General features: G+C 44.2%; 2 protein-coding genes across 18 annotated transcripts in view; one reads left to right on the forward strand and one right to left on the reverse strand.

Moving 5' to 3' along the window:
• The window catches only part of pign (phosphatidylinositol glycan anchor biosynthesis, class N), a 130,440-nt gene extending 119,129 nt beyond the window's left edge, over nt 1–11,311 (reverse strand). For 3 of the 10 annotated variants that reach the window (XM_068053979.1, XM_068053951.1, XM_068053917.1), the window contains exons 1-2: nt 10,400–11,273; nt 554–720 (exon numbers count right to left, since the gene is read on the reverse strand). In XM_068053979.1, the coding sequence (XP_067910080.1) occupies nt 554–557 (4 nt within the window). In that variant the 5' untranslated portion in view covers nt 558–720; nt 10,400–11,273. Of the gene's footprint in view, nt 1–488; nt 512–553; nt 721–1,803; nt 2,573–6,287; nt 6,372–10,399 lie in introns of those variants that run through there. The other 7 variants (XM_068053926.1, XM_068053936.1, XM_068054006.1 and 4 more) reach the window with 7 other exon arrangements.
• Nucleotides 10,856–25,739, forward strand: part of relch (RAB11 binding and LisH domain, coiled-coil and HEAT repeat containing) — a 107,342-nt gene continuing 92,458 nt past the window's right edge. For 5 of the 8 annotated variants that reach the window (XR_010977160.1, XM_068053841.1, XM_068053852.1 and 2 more), the window contains exon 1: nt 10,857–11,329. Coding sequence is in view for 6 of the 8 variants with exons in the window: in XM_068053841.1 (XP_067909942.1) it covers nt 10,900–11,329 (430 nt within the window). In the remaining 2 variants the exon portion in view is untranslated. Of the gene's footprint in view, nt 11,330–25,739 lie in introns of all 8 variants that reach the window. The other 3 variants (XR_010977164.1, XM_068053876.1, XM_068053883.1) reach the window with 1 other exon arrangement.

Raw genomic sequence — 25,739 nt, forward strand, 5'->3', positions numbered from 1 at the left:
CCATTTATACTAATCCTACATTAATCCCATATTCCTACCACATTCCCACCTTCCCTCAATTTCCCTACCACCTACCTATACTAGGGGCAATTTTATAATGGCCAATTTACCTATCAACCTGCAAGTCCTTGGCTGTGGGAGGAAACCGGAGCACCCGGCGAAAACCCACGCGGTCACAGGGAGAACTTGCAAACGCCGCACAGGCAGTACCCAGAATCGAACCCAGGTCACTGGAGCTGTGAGGCTGCGGTGCTAACCACTGCGCCGCCCCTAAAGTAGAGTCTTGTCTAAGACTCTGATGAGCAACATCAGGTTTTGTTAAGGGGATATGATAATGTGCTGGCTGAGTAAACTCCAGATCAACTGACAAAAATAACTGCCTTATCAGGGACCATGTCAATCTTCATTTGTGCCTTTTTCATAGCAGGCTTACTAAACAGCATAAATATCTCACTAGAGACAAGAGCAATACTTATAAAATGGCTTACCCATCTATTTACATGGAATTATAAATCTCGCTAGAGACAAGAGCAATACTTATAAAATGGCTTACCCATCTATTTACATGGAATTATAAATCTCTTTAGTGACGTCAATGTATTTTCTTTTATTCATTTCATGGGATGTGGGCATCACTGGCAAGGCCAGCATTTGTTGTCCATCCCCAATTGCCCTCGAGAAGGTGGTGGTGAACTGCCTTCTTGAACCGGTTCAGTCCATCTGGTGGGGGTACATTCACAGGGTGGTTAGGAAGACAGTTCAGGATTTTGATCCAGCAACAGTGAAGGAACGGCAATATATTTCCAACTCAGGATGGTACAGCTTGGAGGGGAACTTGCAGGTGGTGGTGTTCCCACACGTCTGCTGCCCTTGTCCTTCTAGGTGAAAGAGGTCATGGGTTTGGAAGGTGCTGTCAAAGGAGGCGTGGTGAGTTGCTGCAGTGCATCTTGTATATAGTGCACAATGCTGCCACTGTGAGCCAGTGGTGGAGGGAGTGAATGTCAAAGGTGGTGGAGGGAGTGAATGTTTGTGGATGGGGTGCCAATCAAGCGGGCTACTTTGTCCTGGATGGCGTCGAGCTTCCTGAGTGTTGTTGGAGCTGCACTCACCCAGGCAAGTGGAGAGTGTTCTATTCCATCACACTCCTGACTTGTGCCTTGTAAATGGTGGACAAGCTTTGGGGAGTCAGGAGGTGAGTTACTCGTCGCAGGATTCCCAACCTCTGACCTGCTTTTGTAGCCACAGTATTTATGTGGCTACTCCAGTTTAGTTTCTAGTCAACGGTAACCCCCAGGATGTTGATAGTGGGGGAATTCAGCGATGGTAATGCTATAGCCCGTCAAGGGGAGATGGTTAGATTCTCTCTTGTTGGAAATAGCCATTGCCTGGCGCATATGTGGAATGTCACTTGCTGCTCATTAGCCCAACCCTGAATGTTGTCCAGGTCTTGCTGCATATGGACACGGACTGCTTCAGTATCTAAGGAGTTGCGAACAGTGCTGAACATTGTACAATCAGCGAACACCCCCACTTCTAACCTTATGATGGAGGGAAGGTCATTGATGAAGCAGCTGAAGATAGTTGGGCCTAGGACACTACCCTGAGGGACACGTGCAGCAATGCCCTGGGGTGGAGATAATTGGCCTCCAAAAACCACAACCATCTTCCTTTGTGCTAGGTATGACTCCAACCAGTGGAGAGTTTTCCCTCTGATTCCCATTGACTTCAATTTTGCTAGGGCTCCTTGATGACACACTCAGTCAAAGGCTGCCTTGATATCAAGGGCAATCACTCTCACCTCACCTCGAGTTCAGCTGTTTTGTTGATGTTCACACAAAGGCTGTAATGAGGTCAGGAGCCGAGTGGGCCTGGCAGAACCCAAACTGAGCATCAGCGAGCAGGTTATTGCTGTGTAAGTATCATGGCCAAACATAAAGCATGTAGTACTTTTATCTTCCTTAAATTTGCATCGACCCTCACTAGTAGTGAATCAAGATAACATTTTAACCAATCTGTCCAATGTACTGTTGAAGTACAAGCACTATCTAGTTCTGAACAGTTAAAGAGTCCATGACTAACACAGTCATCACAGGACTAAAACTCCCCGTGACCCGTATGATTTGTTTGAATTCATCATCATCCTCTTCCTCAGAATTCTCTTCGTCATGTGTCATTGCGAATGCATCATACTTTGAATCACACCTGAAGCAGCTATGAACTGTCCTTTGAGCATTACTTAGATTCATTTGACGATCATTTTTGTTCCAGTTTTGTCTTCTGCTGTAACAGCCAGATCTGCTGAAGGTGCTTTTGCCCTCATTCTGCTTGTCTTTAGTCCTTCCATTGTATTGATACCTGCATTAGGTATCTGGACTATTTCGAAGTCTGGCATCATCGAGTCTTCTATCCCTGATGTCACCGTGGAATATCTCATTTGTTCCATGAAGGCTGAAGGAAATGACTGTTTCGCCGGGAACATTTTATTTCAGGCAACAGACATCTGATTCAATAGGGTCTCCTTCTCCAAGAACCGAACACCAGTTAGAACCACTTGCTTGTCCATATGAGAAACCTTAGTACAATCCAATAATTTAAACATCAGTACTTATCCTGGGATTCCCAAATGTAATTTCTTCAATCTTTTTGCAACCTGTTAATGTCCATGATATATTCTTCCATGGAATGATCATCCATTTTCTAAAAGCTATCAAATTCTGACCATGCCTCATAGGCATTTAACAGATCATCTTTCTTGCAGATTTAATCCAAGAACTCGAAAAGAAAGTCCAAATCTTCATCACTATCCAACTGACAGGCATCCAGGTCACAAAATACTTTGAGTCATAGAGTTATACAGCACAGAAACAGGCCCTTCGGCCCATCGTATCCGTGGCGGCCATCAAGCACCGAACTATTCTCATCCCATTTTCCAGCACTTGGCCCATAGCCTTGTATGCTATGGCGTTTCAAGTGCTCATCTAAATACTTCTTAAATGTTGTGAGCGTTCCTGCCTCTACCACCTCTTCAGGCAGTGTGTTCCAGATACCAACCACCCTCTGGGTGAAAAATGTTTTCCTCAAATCCCCGCTAAACCTCCTGCCCCTTACCTTAAATCCATGTCCCTTGGTTATTGACCCCTCCGCTAAGGGAAAAAGTTTCTTCCTATCTAACCTATCAATGCCCCTCATTATTTTGTTTACCTCAATCATGTCCCCCCTCAGCCTTCTCTGCTCTAAGGAAAACAACCCTAGCCTTTTCAGTCTCTCTTCACAGCTGAAATGTTCCAGCCCAGGCAACATCCTGGTGAATCTCCTCTGCACCCTCTCCTTGTAGGAAGCGACAATGCCAGGCCATATCTTGTTTTCTTTGGTAGGGATGTAACCCATGTCCACACAGCCACTTCATTTTTCTACTTGGTCATATGATTCACATTACATGAAGTAAAATACAAAGTTTTATTCTGCTGCTAAAATGTAGCTATACGTGCTTGAAGATAGACACATGGCAACACAATATCGTTGCTATAACGGAAACCTGGCTTAAAAAGGGGCAAGAATGGCAGCTCAACATCCCTGGATATAAAGTTTTCAGGCGTGATAGAGAGGGAGATAAAATAGAGGGGGTGTAGCATTACGAGTTAAGGAATCAATAACAGCTTTGAGGAGGGATGATATGCTAAATGAATCATCGAACAAGGCCATATGGGTGGAGCTCAGAAATAAAAAGTAGACAGCCACATTACTGGGGGTGTACTATAAACCCCCAAATAGTGAGAGGGAGATAGAAGAACAAATATGCAGGCCGGTTTCTGAGTGCAAAAACTTTAGGGCAATAATAGTTGGGGATTTCAACTACCCCAATATCAACTGGGGTACAAGCAGTGTGAAGGGCGCAAAATTTTTGAATGCGTTCAAGAGACCTTTTTTAGCCAGCACATAACAAGCCCAACGAGAGGGGGAGCAATTCTGGATTTAGTCTTCGGTAATGAAGCTGGGCAAGTGGATGAAGTAACAGTGGGTGACCATTTTGGAGATAGTGATCACCATAGTTAGTTTTTGCATAATCATGGAAAGGGACAAATATAAAACAGGAGCAAAGGTTCTAAATTGGGGGAAGGCAAATTTTACAAAATTGAGAGGTGACCTGGCAAAAGTGGATTGGATACAGCTACTTGAAGGAGAATCAGTGGCAAACCAGTGGGAGGCATTCAAGAGCAAGATACTATGGGTACAGTGTAGGCAGGTCCCCACAAAGATTAAGGGTGGTAGTGCCAAATCTAGAGCCCCGGTTATCCAAGGAGGATTGATGAGGGTAGTGCAGTGGATGTGGTTTACATAGATTCTAGTAAGGCATTTGACAAGGTCCTGCATGGCAGACTGCTCAATAAAATGAAAGCCCATGGGAGATAGGGGAAGGTGGCAGGTTGGAACCAGAATTGGCTCAGGGACAGGAAACAAAGGGTAGTAGTTGATGGATGTTTTTGCGAATGGAAAGCTGTTTCCAGTGGCGTTCCACAGGACTCAGTGCTGGGTCCTTTTCCGTTTGTGGTATATATTTAGGTTGATATGGAACTAGGGGTCACTGTTTAGAAATAAAGGATCGCCCATTTAAGAGAGAGATGAGGAGAATTGTTTTCTGTGAGGACCGTGAGTCTTTAGAATTCTCTTCCTCAAAAGGCGATGGAAGCAGAGTCTTTGAATATTTTTAAGGCAGAGGTAGATAGATTCTTGATAAGCAAGGGGGTGGAAGTTATCGAGGGTAGGTGGAAATGTGGAGTATCAGTTCGGCCATGAACTTATTGAATAGCAGAACAGGCTCGAAGGGCCGAGTGCCTCCTGCTCCTAATTCGTATATTAATGATTTGGACTTAAAAGTGGGAGACATGATTGGGAAATTGCTGATGACACAAAAATTGGCCATGTAATTAACAGCGAGGAGGAAAGCCATGGACTCCAGAATGATATCAATGGTTTGGTTGAGTGGGCGGAAAAGTGGTAAATGGAATTCAATCCAGAGAAGTGTGAGGTGATACATTTGGGGAGGGCAAATAAAGCGAGGGAATACACAATAAACGGGAGGATATTGAGCGGGGTAGAGCAAGTGAGAGACCTTGGAGTGCATGTCCACAGGTCCCTGAAGGTGGCAGGACAGGGAGATAGAGTGGTGAAGAAGGCATATGGATTGCTTTCCTTTATTGGCAGAGGTATAGAGTACAAAAGCAGGGATATGATGCTGAAACTGTATAAAACGCTGGTTAGGCCACAGCTGGAGTATTGCTTGCAGTTCTGGTCACCACATAACAGAAAGGACCTAATTGCTCTGGAGAAAGTACAGAGGAGATTTACAAGAAAGCAAAGTATTTTACATGCATATATACACAACATGTTAACTAGGTTAGACATATACAATTAATTTTACTGTAAGTGGTCCACTGGCTAACATCAGCATGCAACTGCCTCTGCAGCACCCAATTTTAATCAATTCAGAAAAAGAAATAAGCCCAGACAAAGTTTATCAATACTGTGTAACTTAGCGCGCAAGATTTCTCAGGCCACTGGTGCTTGAATGAACTTCGACATCAGTTCATGACATGTCTGTTACATGACCCTTTACAGCCAAGAAGAGAGTTCATAGAACATAGCCTATGGCACCATTTCATGGTGAGTCTATTACTAGGTCATAGAATGTTACAGCACTAACCAACACCATTCAGCCCATTGTGCCTGTCCTGGCTCTTTGGCAGAGCTATCCAATTCATCCCACTCGCCTGCTCTACTCCCATAGCCCTATAAATTCTTTGCCATTCACACCGCAGCCTCACAGCTCCAGGGACCCAGGTTCGATTCCGGGTACTGCCTGTGTGGAGTTTGCAAGTTCTCCCTGTGTCTGCGTGGGTTTCCTCCGCGTGCTTCGGTTTCCTCCCACAAGCCAAAAGACTTGCAGGTTGATAGGTAAATTGGCCATTATAAATTGTCACTAGTATAGGTAGGTGGTAGGGAAATATAGGGACAGGTGGGGATGTTTGGTAGGAATATGGGATTAGTGTAGGATTAGTATAAATGGGTGGTTGATGTTCGGCACAGACTCGGTGGGCCGAAGGGCCTGTTTCAGTGCTGTATCTCTAATCTAATCTAATCAATTCTCTTTTACAAGTTCCTATTGAATCTGCTTCCACCGCCCTTTCAGGCAGTTAATTCCAGGTCACAACAACTCAACTGTGTAAAAATAGTCTCATGTCACATCTGGTTCCTTTGCCAAACACCTTAGATCGATATACTCTGCTTACCGACCCTTCTGCCGTTGGAAACAGTTTCCCTTGTTTGTTTTAAAAACAAGAAATGCTGGAAATACTCAGCAGGTCTGGCAGCATCTGTGCAGAGAGAAGCAGAGTTAACGTTTCAGGTCAGAGACCCTTCTTCAGAACTGACAAATATTAGAAATGTAAAAGGTTTTAAGCAAGTAAAGCGGGGGTGGGGCAAGAGATAATAAAGGTGAAGGTGTTGATAGGACAGGGTCACAGAGAATAACTGACCAGAAGATCATGGAACAAAGGCAAACGGTATGTTAATGGTGTACTGAAAGACAAATAGAGAGGGTGTGAATGACTGTACAGCACAGAGCACTCCAAGCACAAACATAAAAAAACACATTTCAAAAAAACCAAAACAGTGGGTAAGCACAGTGGAAACAAACTAAACAAACTGAAAAACCTAAAATAAAATAACCAAATAAAAAAGGAAAAAGGAAAAAGAACTAAGCATAAAAAGGGGGACCTGTCATGCTCTGAAATTATTGATCTCAATGTTCAGTCCAGCAGGCTCAAGTGTGCCTAATCGGTAAATGAGATGCTGTTCCTTGAGCTTGCGTTGATGTTCATTGGAACACTGCAGCAATCCCAGGACAGAGATGTGAGCGTGAGAGCAGGGGGGAGTGTTGAAATGGCCAGCAAGCGGAAGCTCAGGGTCATGCTTACGGACTGAGCGGAGGTGTTCCGCAAAGCGGTCACCCAATCTGCATTTGTTCTCCCCAGTGTAGAGGCGACCACATTGTGAGCAGCGAATACAGTATACTACATTGAAAGAAGTACAAGTAAATTGCTGCTTCACTTGAAAGGAGTGTTTGCGGCCTTGGATAGTGAGGAGAGAGGAGGTAAATGGTCAGGTATTACACCTCCTGCGATTGCAGGGGAAGGTGCCGTGGGAAGGGGCCGAGGTGGTGGGGGTAATGGAGGAGTGGACAAGGGTGTCACTGAGGGAACAATCCCTTCAGAATGCTGACAGGGGAAGGAAGATGTGTTTGGTAGTGTCATCACGCTAGCTGTGGCAGAAGAGGCGGAGGATGATCCTTTGGATCTGGAGGCTGGTGGGGTGGAAAGTGAGGACAGGGGAAGGGGTGAGGTGCGGGAAATGGGCCGGACACAGTTGAGGGCCCTGTCAACCACAGTGGGGGGGGGGATTCCTCAGTTGAGGAAGAAGGAAGAAATATCGGAAGCACTGTCGTGGAAGGTAGCATCATCAGAGCAGATGCGTCGGAGACAGAGAAACTGGGAGAATGGAATGGAGTCCTTACAGGAGGCAGGGTGTAAAGAAGTGTAGTCGAGATAGCTGTGGGAGTTGGTGGGCTTATAATGAATATTTGTAGACAGCCTATCCCCAGAGATGGAGACAGAGAAGTCGAGGAAGGGAAGGGAAGTGTCAGAGATGGACCATGTAAAGGTGAGAGAAGGGTAGAAATTAGAAGCAAAGTTAATAAAATTTTCTAGTTCCGGGCGGGAGCAGGAAACAGCATCAATACTGTCATCAATGTACTGGAAAAACAGTTGGGGGAGGGGGCCTGAGTAGGACTGGAACAAGGAATGTTCGACATATCCCACAAAAAGACAGCCATAACTGGGAACCATGCGGGTACCCATAGCAACACATTTTACTTGGAGGATATGAATGGAGAAGTTGTTCAATGTGAGAACAAGTTCAGCCAGGCGGAGGAGGGTGGTGGTGAACTAGAAAACTTTATCAACTTTGCTTCCAATTTCCACCCTTCTCTCACCTTTACATGGTCCATCTCTGACACTTCCCTTCCCTTCCTCGACTTCTCTGTCTCCATCTCTGGGGATAGGTTGTCTACCAATATCCATTATAAGCCCACTGACTCCCACAGCTACCTCGACTACACTTCTTCACACCCTACCTCCTGTAAGGACTCCATTCCATTCTCCCAGTTTCTCCGTCTCCGACGCATCTGCTCTGATGATGCTACCTTCCATGACGGTGCTTCTGATATGACCTCCTTTTTCCTCAACCGAGGATTTCCCCCCACTGTGGTTGACAGGGCCCTCAACCGTGTCCGACCCATTCCCCGCACCTCTACCCTCACCCCTTCCCCTCCCTCCCAGAACCGTGACAGGGTTCCCCTTGTCCTCACTTTTCATCCCACCAGCCTCCATATCCAAAGGATCATCCTCCGCCATTTTCGCCACCTCCAGCGTGATGCCACTACCAGTCGCATCTTCCCCTCCCTTCCCCTGTCAGCATTCCGAAGGGATCGTTCCCTCCGCGACACCCTGGTCCACTCCTCCATTACCCCCACCACCTCGTCCCCATCCCAGGGCACCTTCCCTTGCAATCGCAGGAGGTGTAATACCTGTCCCTTTACCTCCTCTCTCCTCACTATCCCAGGCCCCAAACACTCCTTTCAGGTGAAGCAGCGATTTACTTGTACTTCTTTCAATGTAGTATACTGTATTCGCTGCTCACAGTGTGGTCTCCTCTACATTGGGGAGACCAAGCGCAGACTGGGTGACCGCTTTGCGGAACACCTCCGCTCAGTCCGCAAGCAGGACCCTGAGCTTCCGGTTGCTTGCCATTTCAACACTCCCCCCTGCTCTCATGCTCACATCTCTGTCCTGGGATTGCTGCAGTGTTCCAGTGAACATCAACGCAAGCTCGAGGAACAGCATCTCATCTACCGATTAGGCACACTACAGCCTGCCGGTCTGAACATTGAGTTCAATAATTTCAGAGCATGACAGCCCCCCACTTTACTTTCATTTTTAGTCATTTTTAGTTATTTTTTCTTCCTTTTTTTTTTGGCATTCCTTTTTACATTTTTTACAATCTTTTTTTGTATTTATTTCAGTTCATCTTAGTTTGTTCAGTTTGCTCACCCACTGTTTTTTTCAGGTTGTTTTTCTTCAGGTTTGCACTTGCTGATGTTCAATATTTAGTATATTCACACCTAATCTGTACTAATGCTTTGTCTTTCAACACACCATTAACATATTGTTTGCCTTTGCTCCGTGACCTTTTGGTCAGCTATGTGGCCTGGTCCAATCTGCACCTTCTCCTTTGTTATCTCTTGCCCAACCCCCACCTCACTTGTTTATAATCTGTGACTTTTCTAATATTTGTCAGTTCCGAAGAAGGGTCACTGATCCGAAACGTTAACTCTGCTTCTCTTTCCACAGATGCTGCCAGACCTGCTGAGTGAATCCAGCATTTCTTGTTTTTGTTTCAGATTTCCAGCATCCGCAGTATTTTGCTTTTATATTATTATTATGGTGGTGGACGGGGACTGGTTGGGCCTCTGTTCAAGGAAGAAGCGGAGAGCCCTCAAACCGTCCTGGTGGAGGATGGAGGTGGAGAGCGATTGGACGTCCATAGTGAAGAGGAGGCTGTTAGGGCCAGGAAACTGGAATTTGTCAAAATGATGAAGGGCGTCAGAAGAGTCACGGATGTAGGTGGGAAGAGACTGGACCAGTGGAGAAAAGATAGAGTCAAGATAGGAAGAAATAAGTTCAGTGGGGCAGGAACAGGTTGAAACAATGAGCCTGCCGGGACAGTCCTGTTTGTGGATTTTGAGAAGGAGGTAGAAGTGGGCTGTCCGGGGTTGCGGGACTATGAGGTTGGAAGCTGTAGAGGGAAGATCTCCAGAGGAGATGAGATCAGTGACAGTTCTGTGGACAGTAGCTTGATGTTCGGTGGTGGGGTCATGGTCCCCTTATTTGTTCCCCTTGTTTCCTGCATTACACTTCCAAAAAAGTACTTAATTGGCTATAAAGCACTTTGAGACAGCCAGTGGTCACGAAAGGTATTGTATAAATGCAAGTCTTTATCTTTCTTTGCTCTATCTAAACCCTTCATGATTTTGAAAAACTTTATCAAATCTCCCCATTAACTGAAGAGTTTGGTTTCCATAGAGATGACACTGTGCAGTACCCTTCCAAAAGAAGGACGGAATATTTGTCAGAGATTAAGACACCTGGTCAAATACAGGATTTGAACTGGAACCAAAGTGACAGCATTACTGACACCCTTAGATTAAGTTATTTCAAAATAAGATCCAGAAATGCACATCTTATCGTTGAAAAACAAACCACTTATTTTTGAATAGTAAACTTACCTGCCTGATTTTTAACAGACACAATCGCATCTACCAGTTTCTCAAGTATTGAGAATGTTCATTCAGAAAACCCCCAGGCCTCCTTACTGCGCCTGCGCAACACTGTAACCTTTGACCCATGGCGTTGGAGAAGGCCATCAGTGCGCATGTGTGTGGTTTTTTTTACTGGTCGATGCCGGACTTATTCAACTGTTTTAATCCATAAAAAGGCTTTTTTAATTAAAAAAAAGAGCTAACGCCTCATATTCGGGAATGAAGAATGCTATATAAATGTTGTTGAATAAGATAAAACTTCGTGGACGGGGAGATGTAGTCCTCAGATCCTTCGGATTGACAGCTCGATCCTGTTGATGATTGGTTAGATGTGCTGTCAGTCGAGTGATGTTATCAGGTCTCCCGTCCAACCAGCTGTTTAGGAGGTGGGGAGAAGAGCTGAGACAGTGGGCGGGGTTTATGAGGGGAGCTATCGCGAGATTACAACCAGGAAGACGAGATGCAAGATGGCGGCGTCTAGTGTTAATCCGTTTCTGAGTGACTCTGATGAAGAATCCGAGAGAAAACCACAGAAAAGCAAGGGCGCTGGCGCCCCGGGTCCGCCAGTTCCCGTCGCCCACATTTCCTCACTGCCCCTGTCGCCTCAGCAGGAGGCGGGTTTCGGTTACAGCGGTGGCGGGATGAGGGAGTCGGTGACCGGGCTGTCACTGGGGGCAGAGCTGCCGCCACCACCGCCTCCGCGCGTTTCCCTGGATACCATCGCGGCCCAACTGTTGCGGGACCAGTACATCCTTACCGCCTTGGAGTTTCACACCGAGCTGCAGGAGGCCGGCAGGGAGCTGCCCCGGCTCCGGGATTACTTCTCCAACCCCGGCAACTTCGAGAGGCACACGTCTACTCCCCCCAAGGACCTGGCTCCCGCCCCCGGGCAACTCAGTGAGTGGCACAGGCGGTACTGCAGGGCTGAGGACAGGGAGGGAAGCGGGGCGCTAGCCGCTCGGCGACAAACTCAAGTGAAAGTAGAATGACATTAATCTGAGGCAATGGAGAGACTGGGGCGGGGAGGTGTTTCTGGAGGGAGCTTGCCAGCTAGGGTGGGATTGTAGTGGAAGAAGTTGAGTTCGAGAACGGTTTGCTCTTGGAGGGGAGGGAGATAATCCACTTAGGTCATTTAAAGGGGTTAAGGTGATTGTTGTGGGGAGTAAGGCATCAGTATAGCAGGGAGAGACCAAGGAAAAGGAGGGATACAACTGAGGATCAGTCTAGACGGAGATGGGGAAGTGTTAAATATATATACAAGCGCAGTTATGTAGTCTTTTAATAAGCAATATTGTTAGAATTCACATTTATATAACTTTATTTTATGTGACGGTAATCATTTATGTCATTCACTCTTCCTTTTTCATACTGGTTATCTAATCTTGGATATATGCAGAGACAGGTGTAGTGAGCTATATTTCACTTGGTGTTTGTACTTTATTTTGCTTCGTGCGTGATAGTAATGCCCGAAGACTGCAGTGTGTTTTGTATCAACGTTTCCTGTTTGCGACGACGCTCAGTATGACAATCACATGTATAAATGGTACCTAATGTGCCTTGTTCTGTGTGATCACAAGGCATGTTTGGATAAAGGCGACCGGTTAGGCTATTTGATTTCATTCTTCCGGACCTGCTGATTTGCATTACAGCATCTAGCGCGCTCTCACACGAGTCTTGGCTTTAGCCATGTTTTGTCAAACCGTTTCAGCTATTGTGTAAAGAAATAGTTGACCATGGATTATGTCTGTTATGTCCATATTGCATTTTTATTTTAAAAAACCTTCTACGTTGCTTGTACTTATTATCTACATACTGCCCCTCCACCACATCAGTGGAAAAGCAGACCATCAGTTTTTACAGACATTAATGCAACCCAGCTCTATCTCACCATCACGTCTCTCAACTCCTCCACTATCTCTAAATTATCATTATCAGACTGCTTGTCCGATATCCAGTACTGGATGAGTAGAACATTTCTCCAGCTAAATATTGGGAAGGCTGAAACTATTGCAAGCGGACCCCGTTCCAAGCTCCGTTCCCTGACCACCGACTCCATCCCTCTCCGTAGCAACTGTTTGAGGCTTAACCTGACTGACGACGACATTTGAACCTGAAATGAGCTTTTGACCAGATATCTGCCATCACTAAGTCTGCCTATTACCACGTCCATGATATCGCCTGGCACTGTCCCTGCCTCAGCTCATCTGCTGCTGAAAGCTTCATCATGCCTTTGTTACCTCCAGACTTGACTATTCCAACTCACTGTAGGTTATCCTTAAACTTAAAGTCAGCCAAAACTCTGCTCTTATTCCAACTCGCATCAAGTTCCATTCAACCATTACTTCTATGCTCACTGACCTACATTGGCTCCCAGTAAAGAAACACCTCACTTTTTAAAAGTTCTCATCCTTGTTTTCAAATTCATCCATGGCCTCCCCCCTCTGCATTTCTGTGATCTCCTCCAAACTCAGATGGTTGTGTGTCAACTGCGTTGTTCTAATTCTGGCCTCTTTGAACATCCCAATTTTAATTGCTCCACTGTTGGTGACCTTGCCTTCAGCTGCCTGGGCCCTAAGCTCTGTGATTCCCTTCCTAACTCTCCCCAAAACTCTACCTCTTTGTTTAAGATGCTCCTAAAAACCTACCTTTTTGAGTAAACTTTTGGTTATCTGCCTTAATATCTCTTTAACAGCTCAGTGTAACATTTTGCTTTATTACAGTCTGAGAAGTGCCTTGGGAAGTTCTGTTATGTTGAAGGGCCTATATGAATACAAGCTGTTACTGCAATAGCAGCTAAACATTACCCACCCTTGATTTCAAATTTGCCAGTGTGGTTTAAAGGGTGTTTATTTAAATGCAAGGAGTATAGTAAATAAAGCAGATGAGTTGAGATCACAGATAGATACATGGCAACACAATAACATTGCTATAAAGGGAACTTGGCCTAAGGAGGGGCAAGAATGGCTGTTCAACATCCCTGGATTTCGAGTATTCAGGCATGATGGGGGGGTGGTGGTAACATTACTGGTCAAGGAATCAGTTACAGCTTTGAGCAGGGATGATATGCTAAATGAATCATCAAACGAGGCCATATGGGTGGAGCTCAGAAATAAAAAGGGACCAACCACATTACTGAGAGTCTGCTATAGACCCCCAAATAGTGATGGGGAGATAGAAGAACATATATGTTGGCAAATTTGAGTTGAATAACTTTAGGGTGGTGATGGTTGGGGATTTCAACTACCCCAATATTGACTGGGATACAAACAGTGTGAAGGGCACAGAGGGGCCAAAATTCTTGAACTGCAGTCAAGAGAACTTTTTTTAGCCAGCGCATAGCAAGCCCAATGAGAGGGGGCACATTTCTAGATTTAGTTTTCGGTAATGAAACTGGACCATTTTGGGGATAGTGACCATAATAGCATTTTAGCATAATCATGGAAAAGGACAGATAAAACAGGAGCAAAGGTTCTAAATTGGGGGAAGGCAAATTTTACGAAACTGAGAGGTAACCTGGTGAAGGTGGACTGGATACAGCTTCTTGAAGGATTATCAGTGGCAAACTAGTGGGAGGCATCCAAGAGCAAGATACTACAGGCACAGTGTAGGCATGTCTCCACAAAGATAAAGGGGTGGTACTGCCAAATCTAGAGCTCCCTGGTTATCTGGAAGCTTAAAGGGTAAGTTAAAGCAAAAAATAGCTTATGATGATCACAAATATCTTAATACTTTAGAAAGCCTAGAGGTGTATAGAAAGTGCAGGGATGAAGTTAAAAAAGGAAATTAGAAAAGCAAAGAGAGGGCATGAAAAATTATTGGCAGGTAAAATCAAAAAACATCTTCAGGTTTTTCATCAGTACATTAAGAGCAAGAGGATAACTAAGGAAAGGGTAGGGCCTATCAGAGATGTACAAGGGAACTTATGCGTGGATGCACACAATGTGGGCAGGGTTCTGAATGTGTTTTTGTCTGTCTTCACATAGGAGAGGGTTGATGCAGACATTGTAGTTCAAGAGGAGCATTGTGAAATATTAGTTAAGATAAGCATAATGAGAGGGGAAGTGCTTGAGGGTCTGACATCCTTGAAAGTGGATTAATCGCCAGGACTGGATGTTTTGCATCACAGGCTGTTAAAGAAGGCCAGGGGGGAAATAGTGAATGAGGATCATCTTCAAATCCTTACTAGATACAGGCAAGGTACCAAATGATTGGAGGTCTGCAAACATTGTACCATTGTTTAAAAAGGGTGCGAGGGATAAGCCAGGTAATTATAGGCCAGTCAGTCTGACCTCAGTGGTGGGTAAATTGTGAGGGACAGGATAAACTGTCACTTAGAAAGGCATGGATTAATTAGGGATAGTCAGAATGGAATTGTTAGGGGAAGGTCATGTCTTACTAACTTGATTGAGTTTTTTGAGGAAGTGACAAGGAGGATTGATGAGGGTAGTGCATTGGATGTGCTTTCCATGGATTTTAGTAAGGCATTTGACAAGGTCCCACATGGCAGACTGGTCAGCAAAATGAAAGCCCATGGGATACAGGGGAAGGTGGCAGGTTGGATCCAGAATTGGCTCAGTGACAGGAAACAGAGGGTAGTAGTTGCGGATGTTTTTGTGAATGGAAAGCGGTCCCCAGTGATATTCCACAGGGCTCAGTATTGGGTCCCTTGCTGTTTGTGGTATATATTAATGATTTGGACTTAAATGTGGGAGGCATGATTGGGAAATTTGCTGACACAAAAATTGGCCGTGTAGTTAATAGTGAGCAAGAGAGTCATAGACTCCAGAAAGATATCAGTGGTTTGGTTGAGTGGGTGGAAAAGTGGTGAATGGAATTCAATCCTGAGAAGTATGTGGTGATGTATTTGGGGAGGGAATATACAATAAATGGGAGGATATTGAGAAGGGTAGAAAAAACAAGACCTTGAAGTGCATGTCCACAGGTCTCTGAAGGTGGCAGGACAGGGAGATAGAGCGGTGAAGAAAGCATGTGGATTGCTTTCCTTTATTGGCTGTGGTCTTTTCTTTCTTTTGGGCCTCCTTATCTCGAGAGACAATGGATATGCGCCTGGAGGTGGTCAGTGGTTGTGTGAAGCAGCGCCTGGAGTGGCTATAAAGGCCAATTCTGGAGTGACAGGCTCTTCCACAGGTGCTGCAGAGAAATTTGTTTGTTGGGGCTGTTGCACAGTTGGCTCTCCCCTTGCGCCTCTGTCTTTTTTCCTGCCAACTACTAAGTCTCTTCGACTCGCCACAATTTAGCCCTGTCTTTATGGCTGCCCGCCAGCTCTGGCGAATGCTGGCAACTGACTCCCACGACTTGTGATCAATGTCACACGATTTCATGTCGCGTTTGCAGACGTCTTTATAACGGAGACATGGACGGCCGGTGGGTCTGATACCAGTGGCGAGCTCGCTGTACAATGTGTCTTTGGGGATCCTGCCATCTTCCATGCGGCTCACATGGCCAAGCCATCTCAAGCGCCGCTGACTCAGTAGTGTGTATAAGCTGGGGGTGTTGGCCGCTTCAAGGACTTCTGTGTTGGAGATATAGTCCTGCCACCTTTATTGGCTGTGGTATAGAGTACAAAAGCAGGGATGTGATGCTGGAACTGTATAGAGCGTTGGTTTGGCTGCAGTTGGAGTATTGCATACAGTTCTGGTCACACTTTACAGAAAGGATATATTTGCTCTGGAGAGAGTACAGAGGAGATTAACAAGAATGTTGCCAGAGCTTGAGGGTTGCAGCTATGAAGAAAGATTGGATAGGTTTGGGTTGTTTTCCCTAGAATTGAGGAGGCTGAGGGGTGACTTAATTGAGGTGTACAAAATTATGAGGGGTCTAGATAGAGTAGACGGAAAGGACCTGTTTCCCCTGGTGGGGAGGTCGGTTACCGGGGACACAGATTTAAGGTGATTGGTAGAAGGATTAGAGGGGACATGAGAAACTTTTTCACCCAGAGGGCAGTGGGGGTCTGGAATTCACTGCCAGGATCGGTGGTGGAGGCATAGACCCTCATTCTTTTATAAGTTACTGGACCTGCACCTAAGGTGCTGTAACCTTCAGGGCTATGGACCAGGTGCTGGAAGGTGGGATTAGTTTGGGTGGATAGCTTATTCAGCCAGTGAGGGTATGATGGGCTGAATGGCCTCATTCTGTGCTGTATTTGTTCCAAGTTCCATTTCTAGTAACATCCTGTGTCGTCAGTGCTGACAGAACATATTGTGCATGTTGTTTGCTGACGAAAGCATGGGTGGTATGAAAAATTGCATCTGTCCAATTGATATTGTAACAAAATTAATGTACAATATTAAGTTCTCAACTGTTAATTTGAGCATACAGGAGAGTATGCCATAAACTGGTCTTGTATATTTGCTTCACTACTTTTCTTCCAGTAAATTTCAGATCCCATTCAGTTTTTAATGATCTGCATATCATTTGATACAATTAAAACTGGAGGACCTCTGGCAGCGTTGGTTGTTGTGCCAGCATCGGGTCATTAGGAGGAAATGTTGATGGAGACTGTTGGCTAGGGTGCCAAGGCAAAGTTTCCATTTCAGAATGAAAATCTCCTTAACTCAATTGAACTGGTAGCAGAGGACTCATCCATTTGTAAATTCGAAAAAATGTTTAATGACTTCCCTATTTTATTCCAAACATCTTGAAACAAAAACAAACTACTTCAATTGCACTGCCTTAATTCTCAATTTTTTTTAAATAAGTGTAATCCAACCTAATGAACCGTGACTGAAAATTTCTTGGGCCTCATGATTATAAGCTGATCGTTTAAAATGCATCTACTCTGAATTCCCTTTTTGTATTCCTATTTAAACATGTTTCATGTCTCCTGTTCTGCTTAATAGTGTAACCACAGCTGTAAAAGCCACCAATTTTGTACCCTCAATGCATACATTTATTATAAATAGCATTTAGTATGTACAACAACTCTAAGGTTTCAGCCTCAACTCAGCAGTAACATTTACATCTGTGTCAGAAAGTCATGGGTTCAAGCCTCGCTCCAGAAACTAGACTGCATCATCTCGTTGCCACTAGTGAATCACTGAGGGAATGCTACACTATCTCGGGTGCAGTCTTTCAGATGGCCTGCGAAACTGTGGGCCTCCCTGCCCAGTCAGGTGGATGTAAATGATCCCATGGTCTTGTGTGAAGAAGAGCAGGAGATTACTCCTGGTGTCCTAGGTAATAGTTGTCTCTCAACCAGCACTACAAAAAACAGATTGTCTGATTGTTTATCTCACTGCTGTCTATGGGACCTAGTGCGCAAATTGCCTACCCCGTTTGTCAATATTACATTAATGACTGCATTTCAATATGTAATTGCCCATGAAGCATTTTGGGGCATGTAGGTCATGAAAAATGATGTATAAATACAAGTACTTTGTTACTTATACTAAGAGAGAAGGTTAGAGTGATATTAACCAAGATAGTGTATGGTAACCATATAGGTCGTTTGTTTGGACTCCAACTTCAAACAATTTCAAGCACAGAAAAATTGCCCTGGATATGGTTCTAAGACGAAAAATGCGTTTGCGCCACAAAATGGCATCACTGCAGCTTTAGTGTGAATGCTAAACTTGCCCTGATACTGGAATGAAGCAGAGGAGTGTTTAAACCTTCACACCTGATTTACACTCTGCATTAGCATTTCTGTAAGGCAGTTCACACTTCACACTGACCTGTCTAAATCTGTGGTGTGTGAATGTATCATAATTCTGATGCAGTAAGAATAAGTTTTAAATTGGGCAGTTGACTTTGGTGGAGGCATCATAAGCAGCACTTTCTCAGATCAACGTGTTGCTACAGTTGCAGATATCAGTGTGTTTTAAAAGGAGTCTTATGGGCATGGAGAGACAGAGAAAATCAATGTTTTGTGGAAAGCATCTCTCACCGTCTGTCCTCTTCCCAACAATAGTTAAATATTTTCATTGAGAACTGTTGGCGAGACATTGGCCGTCTCAATTTCTCTGCTCTCTTCACTCACTCTAACCTGTCTCCCTCTGAACTTGCTGCACTCCGTTCTTTCAGGTCTAACCCTGGCATTGTGATCAAACCTGCTGACAAGGGTGGTGCTGTTGTCTGGTGTGCCGACCTCTACCTTGCAGAATCTCAGCGCCAACTCTTAGACACTTCTTCCTACTTCCCCCGGACCATGACCCCACCACTGAACATCAAGCTACTGTCCACAGGACTGTCACTGACCTCATCTCCTCTGAAGATCTTCCTTCTACAGCTTCCAACCTCATAGTCCCCCAATCCTGGCAGCCCGCTTCTACCTCCTTCCTAAAATCCACAAACAGGACTGTCCCGGCAGACCCATTGTCTCAGCCTGTTCCTGCCCCACTGAACTTATTTCTTCCTATCTTGACTCTATCTTTTCTCCGCTGGTCCAGTCCCTTCCTACCTACATCCGTGACTCTTCTGACGCCCTTCGTCATTTTTCCCATTTCCAGTTTCCTAGCCCTAACCACTTCCTCTACACTATGGACGTCCAATCTCTCTACACCTCCATCCCCCACCAGGACGGACTGAGGGCTCTCCGCTTCTTCCTTGAACACAGGCCCAACCAGTCCCGATCCACCACCACCCTCCTCCGCCTGGCTGAACTTGTTCTCACATTGACCAACTTCTCCTTCAACTCCACTCACTTCCTTCAGGTAAAAGGTTTTGCTATGGGTACCCACGTGGGCCCTAGTTATGCCTGTCTTTTTGTGGGATATGTCAAACATTCCTTGTTCCAGTCCTACTCAGGCTCCCTCCCCCAACTCTTTTTCCGGTACATTGATGACTTATCGGTGTCGTTTCCTGCTCACTCCCCGAACTGGAAGACTTTATCAACTTTGCTTCCAATTTCCACCCTTCTCTCATCTTCACATAGTCCATCTATGACATTTCCCTTCCCTTCCCTTCCTTGACTTCTCTGTCTCCATCTCTGGGGATAGGCTGTTCACTAATATTCATTATAAGCCCACCGACTCCCACAGCTACCTCGACTGCACTTCTTCACGCCCTGCCTCCTGTAAGGACTCCATTCCATTCTCCCAGTTACTCCGTCTCTGCTTCATCTGCTCTGGTGATGCAACCTTCCACAACAGCGCCTCTGATACGTCTTCCTTTTTCCTCAACCGAGGATCCCCCCCCACTGTGGTTGACAGGGCCTTCAACCGTGTCCGTCCCATTTCCTGCACTTCTGCCCTCACCCCTTCCCCTGTCTCCCAGAACAGCAACAGGATTCCCCTTGTCCTCACTTTCCACCCCATCAGCCTCCGCATCCAGAGGATCTTCCTCCCAATTTCCGCCACCTCCAACGTGATGCCACCATGAAACACATCTTCCCCTCCCATGTCAGCATTCCGAAGGGATCATTCCCTCTGCAACACCCTGGTCCACTCCTCCATTCCCCCTGACACTTTGTCCCCTTCCCATGCAATCGCAGCAGGGTTAATACCTGTCCATTTACCTTCTCTCCTCACTATCCCAGGCCCCAAACACTCCTTTCAGGTGAAGCAGCGATTTACTTGTTCTTTCAATTTAGTTTACTGTGTTCGCTGCTCACAATGTGGTGTCCTCTACATTGGGGAGACCAAGCACAGATTGGGTGACCGCTTTGCTGAACACCTCCGCTCAGTCCGAAAGCATGACCTCGGTTGCTTGCCATTTCACCACTCCCCCTGCTCTCATGCCATGCCAGCATTTCTGTCTTTGGCCTGCTCCAGTGTTCCAGTGAACATCAGTGCAAGCTTGAGGAGCAGCACCTGATCTTCCGATTAGGCACGCTAACAGCCCTGTGAACTGAAAATAGAGTTCGATAACTTCAGAGAATGACTGGCCTTTTTAAAATTTATTTTTTAACCATATGCCTGCTTTTCATATTCAGAGCTGCTCATTATTCCACTATTAACAGTCTCTCTGGACTAATGCTTTGTCTTTCACCACAGGGAATTATAGACCAGTCAGCCTGATGTCGGTAGTAGGGAAAATTCTGGAGTCCATTATCAAAGATTTTATAGCAGAGCACTTGGAGAGCAGTGGTAGAATCGGGCAGAGTCAGCATGGATTTACGCAAGAGAAATCATGCTTGACAAATCTACTAGAATTCTTTGAGGATGTAACTAGTAGAGTTGATGAGGGGGAGCCAGTGAATGTGGTTTATTTGGACTTTTAGAAGGCTTTCGACAAAGTCCCACATAAGAGATTAACATGTAAAATTAAAGCGCATGGGATTGGGGGTAGTGTATTGTGATGGATAGAAAATTGGTTGACGGACAGGAAACAGTAGGGATAAATGGGTCTTTTTCCAAATGGCAGGCAGTGACTAGTGGGGTACCACAGGGATCGGTGCTAGGACCCCAGCTATTCACAACATATATATTAATGATTCAGATGAGGGAACTAAATGTAATATCTCCAAATTTGCAGATGAGACAAAACTGGGTGAGAGAGTGAGTTGTGAGGAGGATGCAGAGAGACTTCAGGGTGATTTGGACAAGTTGAGTGAGTGGGCAAATGCATGGCAGATGCAGTATAATGTGGATAAATGTGAGGTTATCCACTTTGGTAGCAAAAATAGGAAGGCAGATTATTATCTGAACGGCTATAAACTGAGAGAGGGGAATATGCAGTGAGACCTGGGTATTCTCGTACACCAGTCGCCGAAGGTAAGCATGCAGGTCCAACAGATGGTTAAAAAAAGGCAAATCGTATGTTGGCCTTCATAGTGAGAGGATTCGAGTACAGAAGCAGGGATGTCTTGCAATTATACAGGGACTTGGTGAGGCCACACCTGGAATATTGTGTGCAGTTTTGGTCTCCTTATCTGAGGAAGGATGTTCTTGCTATAGAGGGAGTGCAGCAAAGGTTTACCAGACTGATTCCTGGGATGGTGGGACTGACGTATGAGGAGAAATTGAGTCGGTTAGGATTATATTCGCTGGAGTTCAGAAGAGTGTGGGGGGAATCTCACAGAAACCTATAAATTTCTAACAGGACTTGACAGGGTAGATGCGGGAAGGATGTTCCTGATGGTGGGGGAGTCCAGAACTAGGGGTCATAGTTTAAGGATACGGGGTAAACCTTTGAGGACTGTGATGAGGAGAAATTTCTTCACCCAGAGAGTGGTGAGCCTGTGGAATTTGCTACCACAGAAAGCAGTTGAGGCCAAAACATTGTTTGTTTTCAAGAAGGAGTTAGATATAGCTCTTGGGTCTAAAGGAATCAAAGGGTATGGGGCAAAAGCAGGGACAGGTTACTGAGTTGGATGATCAGCCATGATTATAATGAATGGCGGAGCAGGCTCGAAGGGCCGAATGGCCTACTCCTATTTTCTATGTTTCTATATTAAGCATTAACACACGCTTTGCCTTTGTCCCAGGACAGCTTTGTTATTTAATCTCTCCTGCCCTATCAAACACCTTCCCCTTTGTTCTCTCCCCGACCCACCTCCCCTTGCTTAAAATCTAATTCTTTTCTAACCTTTGCTAGTTCTGATGAAGGGTCACAGACCTGAAACGTTAACTTTGCTTCTCTCTCCACAGATATTGTCAGACTTGCTGAGTATTTCCAGAACTTTTTGTTTTTGTAACAGTTCTATTCCAAATAGTAATATTTCGTTGGTGCAAGCCCGTAACATCCTCCTGCAGTTCTGCCTTCCCAAGATCTCTTGATTAGAAAAAATCTACTTGGCTAATGAGCTGATCTCGACTCTAATGACGTGACTGAGTTCAGCACTATTACCATTACTGGATGTCTATCCTGGTGCTGAAAAATAAGTCAAAGGCTAAACTAACAGATGCTAAAGTTTCTTGAGCAATTGGTATGTTTAAGAGTAATGAACAATTGCTAGCATATCTCTAAAACAATGACATTTCTGTTTACTGAATTAAAAATGTCAGCTTGATACTGGAATATTTTGCATATTAAATATAAGTTTAAAATGTGGGCATTCCATCACTGCTTTTTCCACCAATACATTTTTGTATTTTTTTAAAAAGATCCCATAAAACCTATTTGGAGAAATTAGTTATTCCCACCTAAATACACCTATGGTCTTTTAGAAATACTGTACATTTTGCTCTACTCTAGAGAGCCATCACGACTGAATCAAATCTCTAGATTTTACAGGCAGCTTAAGATAAATGTTACTGTTCTTTAGTGAAAGGCTCTTCCATTCTGCTATTCAGATTACTGCAGTGTTCTTTCATCACATCTGCTATCTGCTATCAAATCACGTTTTTTTGGTTATTGCAGTATTACATTTTTTCTACTACAGCTTTTCCCTTTGAAATTTCTCCCTTTTAAACCATCCTCTCCTGGTTGCTCGTTCAACAGCGGCGATACCCCTGTGGCATGTTGTCTATGGTCAATTAATTTGCATTCTGATTGTAAGCTTGAGCAAGTGGTGAGGAAGCATCACAGATGAGTCAAACTTTGCCCTCGCTTGGCGTTCACACGCATGCTTCCTGCAACAGTTGACAAGTTGTGAGGAGGAGCAAGTACCCTGGTTGTAGCATGTTGGATTGTAACATTAAAACTCAACTGGCTCACTGTGGTTGATTTTTTTTTTTTAATAACCTCAAAGCAACTAGGGGTGGCCAGTAATTAGTGCCTTCTCAGTGTTACTCACATCTAAAGAACTAAGATTAAATGTTTCAATTTGAGTTTCATCTTAATTCTAAACTTTCTGACAGTCCTTCAGTTCTTCATCTTGGAAGAAGGGTAGGTCCTGATCATCAGCTCAAGGAAGTTATGCCGCCAGCCTTTGCAGGTGAAAGAACACAATTATTCACTAAAATAAAAGCAAAATACTGCAGATGCTAGAAATCTGAAATAAAAACAAAGTGCTGGAAAAACTCAACAGGTCAGGCAGCATCTGTTAAGAGAGAAGCAGAGTTAACGTTTCAGTTCTGTGACCTTTTGTCAGAACTGGCAAAGGTTAGAAAAGAATTGGGTATTAAGCAAGTGAAAGGTGGCAGGGGATGTTGGGGAAGAGAACAAAAGGGAAGGGGTGTGATAGGGCAGAGGGCAGGAGAGATTAAATAACAAAGCTGTTCTGGGACAAAGGCAGAGTGTGACAGCTTTCTGTTTTTATTACAATTATTCACTGATCTTGGACTGTCTTTTTTTGAGATTTTTGTTCTTTTGGAATGGGTGTAAGATGTTCTTTTTAGTTCCTATAGGTTTGTCAACAGCATTTGTTAATCTTGCATTTTATTTTCTTGATTGCTTTCCACCTGTGTAACCTGTGCAGAACAAATTGTCCTTGATTTTACCTGCACAATGTCATTCATTGCAGTAGTCTCGAAAAGATTAGGGTTTTTTTTAGAAATTATCAATTAGGGTTGTATCTTAACAGATCCAAATGCTGGAAAATTCACTGCTTAGATTTGTAGTAGTTTGATCACAGATCGTGCTAACCTTTTCCATAAAACACACACATTATTAACTTTGTTAAAAAAAAAATTGCCATATGCTGTCCTTCCACCAGGAGGGCCACAAATCAACTATTGATTTAAGTCATATTTCTGGTCCTGAACTATCTTGTATCACATTTAAAATATACCACCTTTTTGGTTGCATGACTGTGAATCTGAGCGAGGTCTAAAAATAGTTTTCATTTTATTGAGATAGAGACAGACTACATGGCATATGAGAATTGAGGCTACTTTTATCCTTTATGGGGGGGAAAAGACCTATTGCATTAAGCAGTCTCAGGTGAGCTCACCATGGACGGAAATTTCATATTTAAACAGGGATCAAGTCTCTGTTTCAAAACACAAACTGTAAGCCTTTTACAACATCAAACCATTTAAGGTCACAGTGTGATGGAAAAGCTTTTACCTTGTTTACATTGGCTTCCTTTGGCAAATGTTGGGCTTCACTTTAGGAGGCATGTTTTCAATGGAATGATCCCATTTTACTTTACAAAACCTCTATTCTTTGCATGTACCTCTTATGGTGTTGTGTATATTTCACTTGCATAATCAGACAGTGTTGCTTTGGCAACACGAAGGTTGCTGGGAAACGAATGGAAACGTTTGCAGACTACCTTCCAACTTCACCCCAGAATTTATGACAGATTTCACACCTGATTAATGAATTATCATGCCTACCTAGTAGAATTTAGTCCACCTTTATATGATAGGTAGTAGCATGCACCAGGTTCTCTACTAATGCTAAAGGGCGAATGTGTATTGGACAATCCGTAGAACTGCTTATTAAGAAATGCATAAATGTTCCTTAAAGATGAGCATTTTTCTGTGGATGAAAATTGAATTGTTTGCATGTTATGTAGTGTGTTGTGTTGCACCATTGAGTGGCGAAATGCAAGTTTACTTTAACAATTCTCGTATAGCTAGACCATCATATGAATGGTAGCGCAGATTTTGAGTGCGTGCACAGATGGTGTCAAAAATTAGAGAAGTGGTCATCCCAGACTAGTCCTGTGCACCTTCTTGGGTTTAGCTAACAATTGGCTGAGTTTGGGAAGTAGCTGCCCATCTTGCTGCTTTGGCCAGAGCTGGCAAGTGTAGACTTGAGGAAAGGACATGTATAGAAACAGTTTGAGAAATATCAAAAATGGCTAATGCGGGGGTCAGGTTAACAATGCTGGTTTCCCACAATAGAGTATATTGCTTTGGTCCTATTTTTACACCATGACATTTTTTTTAGATGAAGCAGTAATGGCTAATCATACATTTAAAGTAGTGTGCAGCACAAGAAAAACTTAACTGGTGAATGTCTATTCATCCAAGTATTGTTGCAGTCAGTGCATAACTGCCACTTTAGGTGCAAAGGTGAAAACTAGATTTTATGATCAGCAATAATTAGCATTTTAAAAATGTTTTTCCTTGCACTCATCAAGTTAAGGGATGTTGGTGCTAGGGAATGGATTACTTTCCATATCTATCTGTCTCAGGTCAGTTGTCATATAACCAGCTACAGCATGAAGCTTTTTCCCATTCCATTAATGTGCCTCAGCCTCTGAAGAACAACCTTTACTGTACTACTATGGCATTTTTGTATTTCCCACACCAAACATCTTCAATATTGTCTGTTTGCCAGTTAGTGTTGAATTAAGGCTAATTCTGTGCTGTAAACACATAAATATTAGGAACTGGATTCAAACTTTTCATAAAGGGCTCGAGAAGCCTTTCATCGCCTCTGCCTGGCTGGATTTAAACCTAATCCTAAACATCTCATGTCAGTGAATACTACCTAGCACCTTAAGAATTATAAATTCTTCTGTCCACTTTTTCATGGAAACGGCAGTGTTTCCAAACTTCTCTCCTGAATG

Source organism: Heterodontus francisci, chromosome 2, assembly GCF_036365525.1.
Source record: "Heterodontus francisci isolate sHetFra1 chromosome 2, sHetFra1.hap1, whole genome shotgun sequence".
Lineage (NCBI taxonomy): Eukaryota > Metazoa > Chordata > Chondrichthyes > Heterodontiformes > Heterodontidae > Heterodontus > Heterodontus francisci.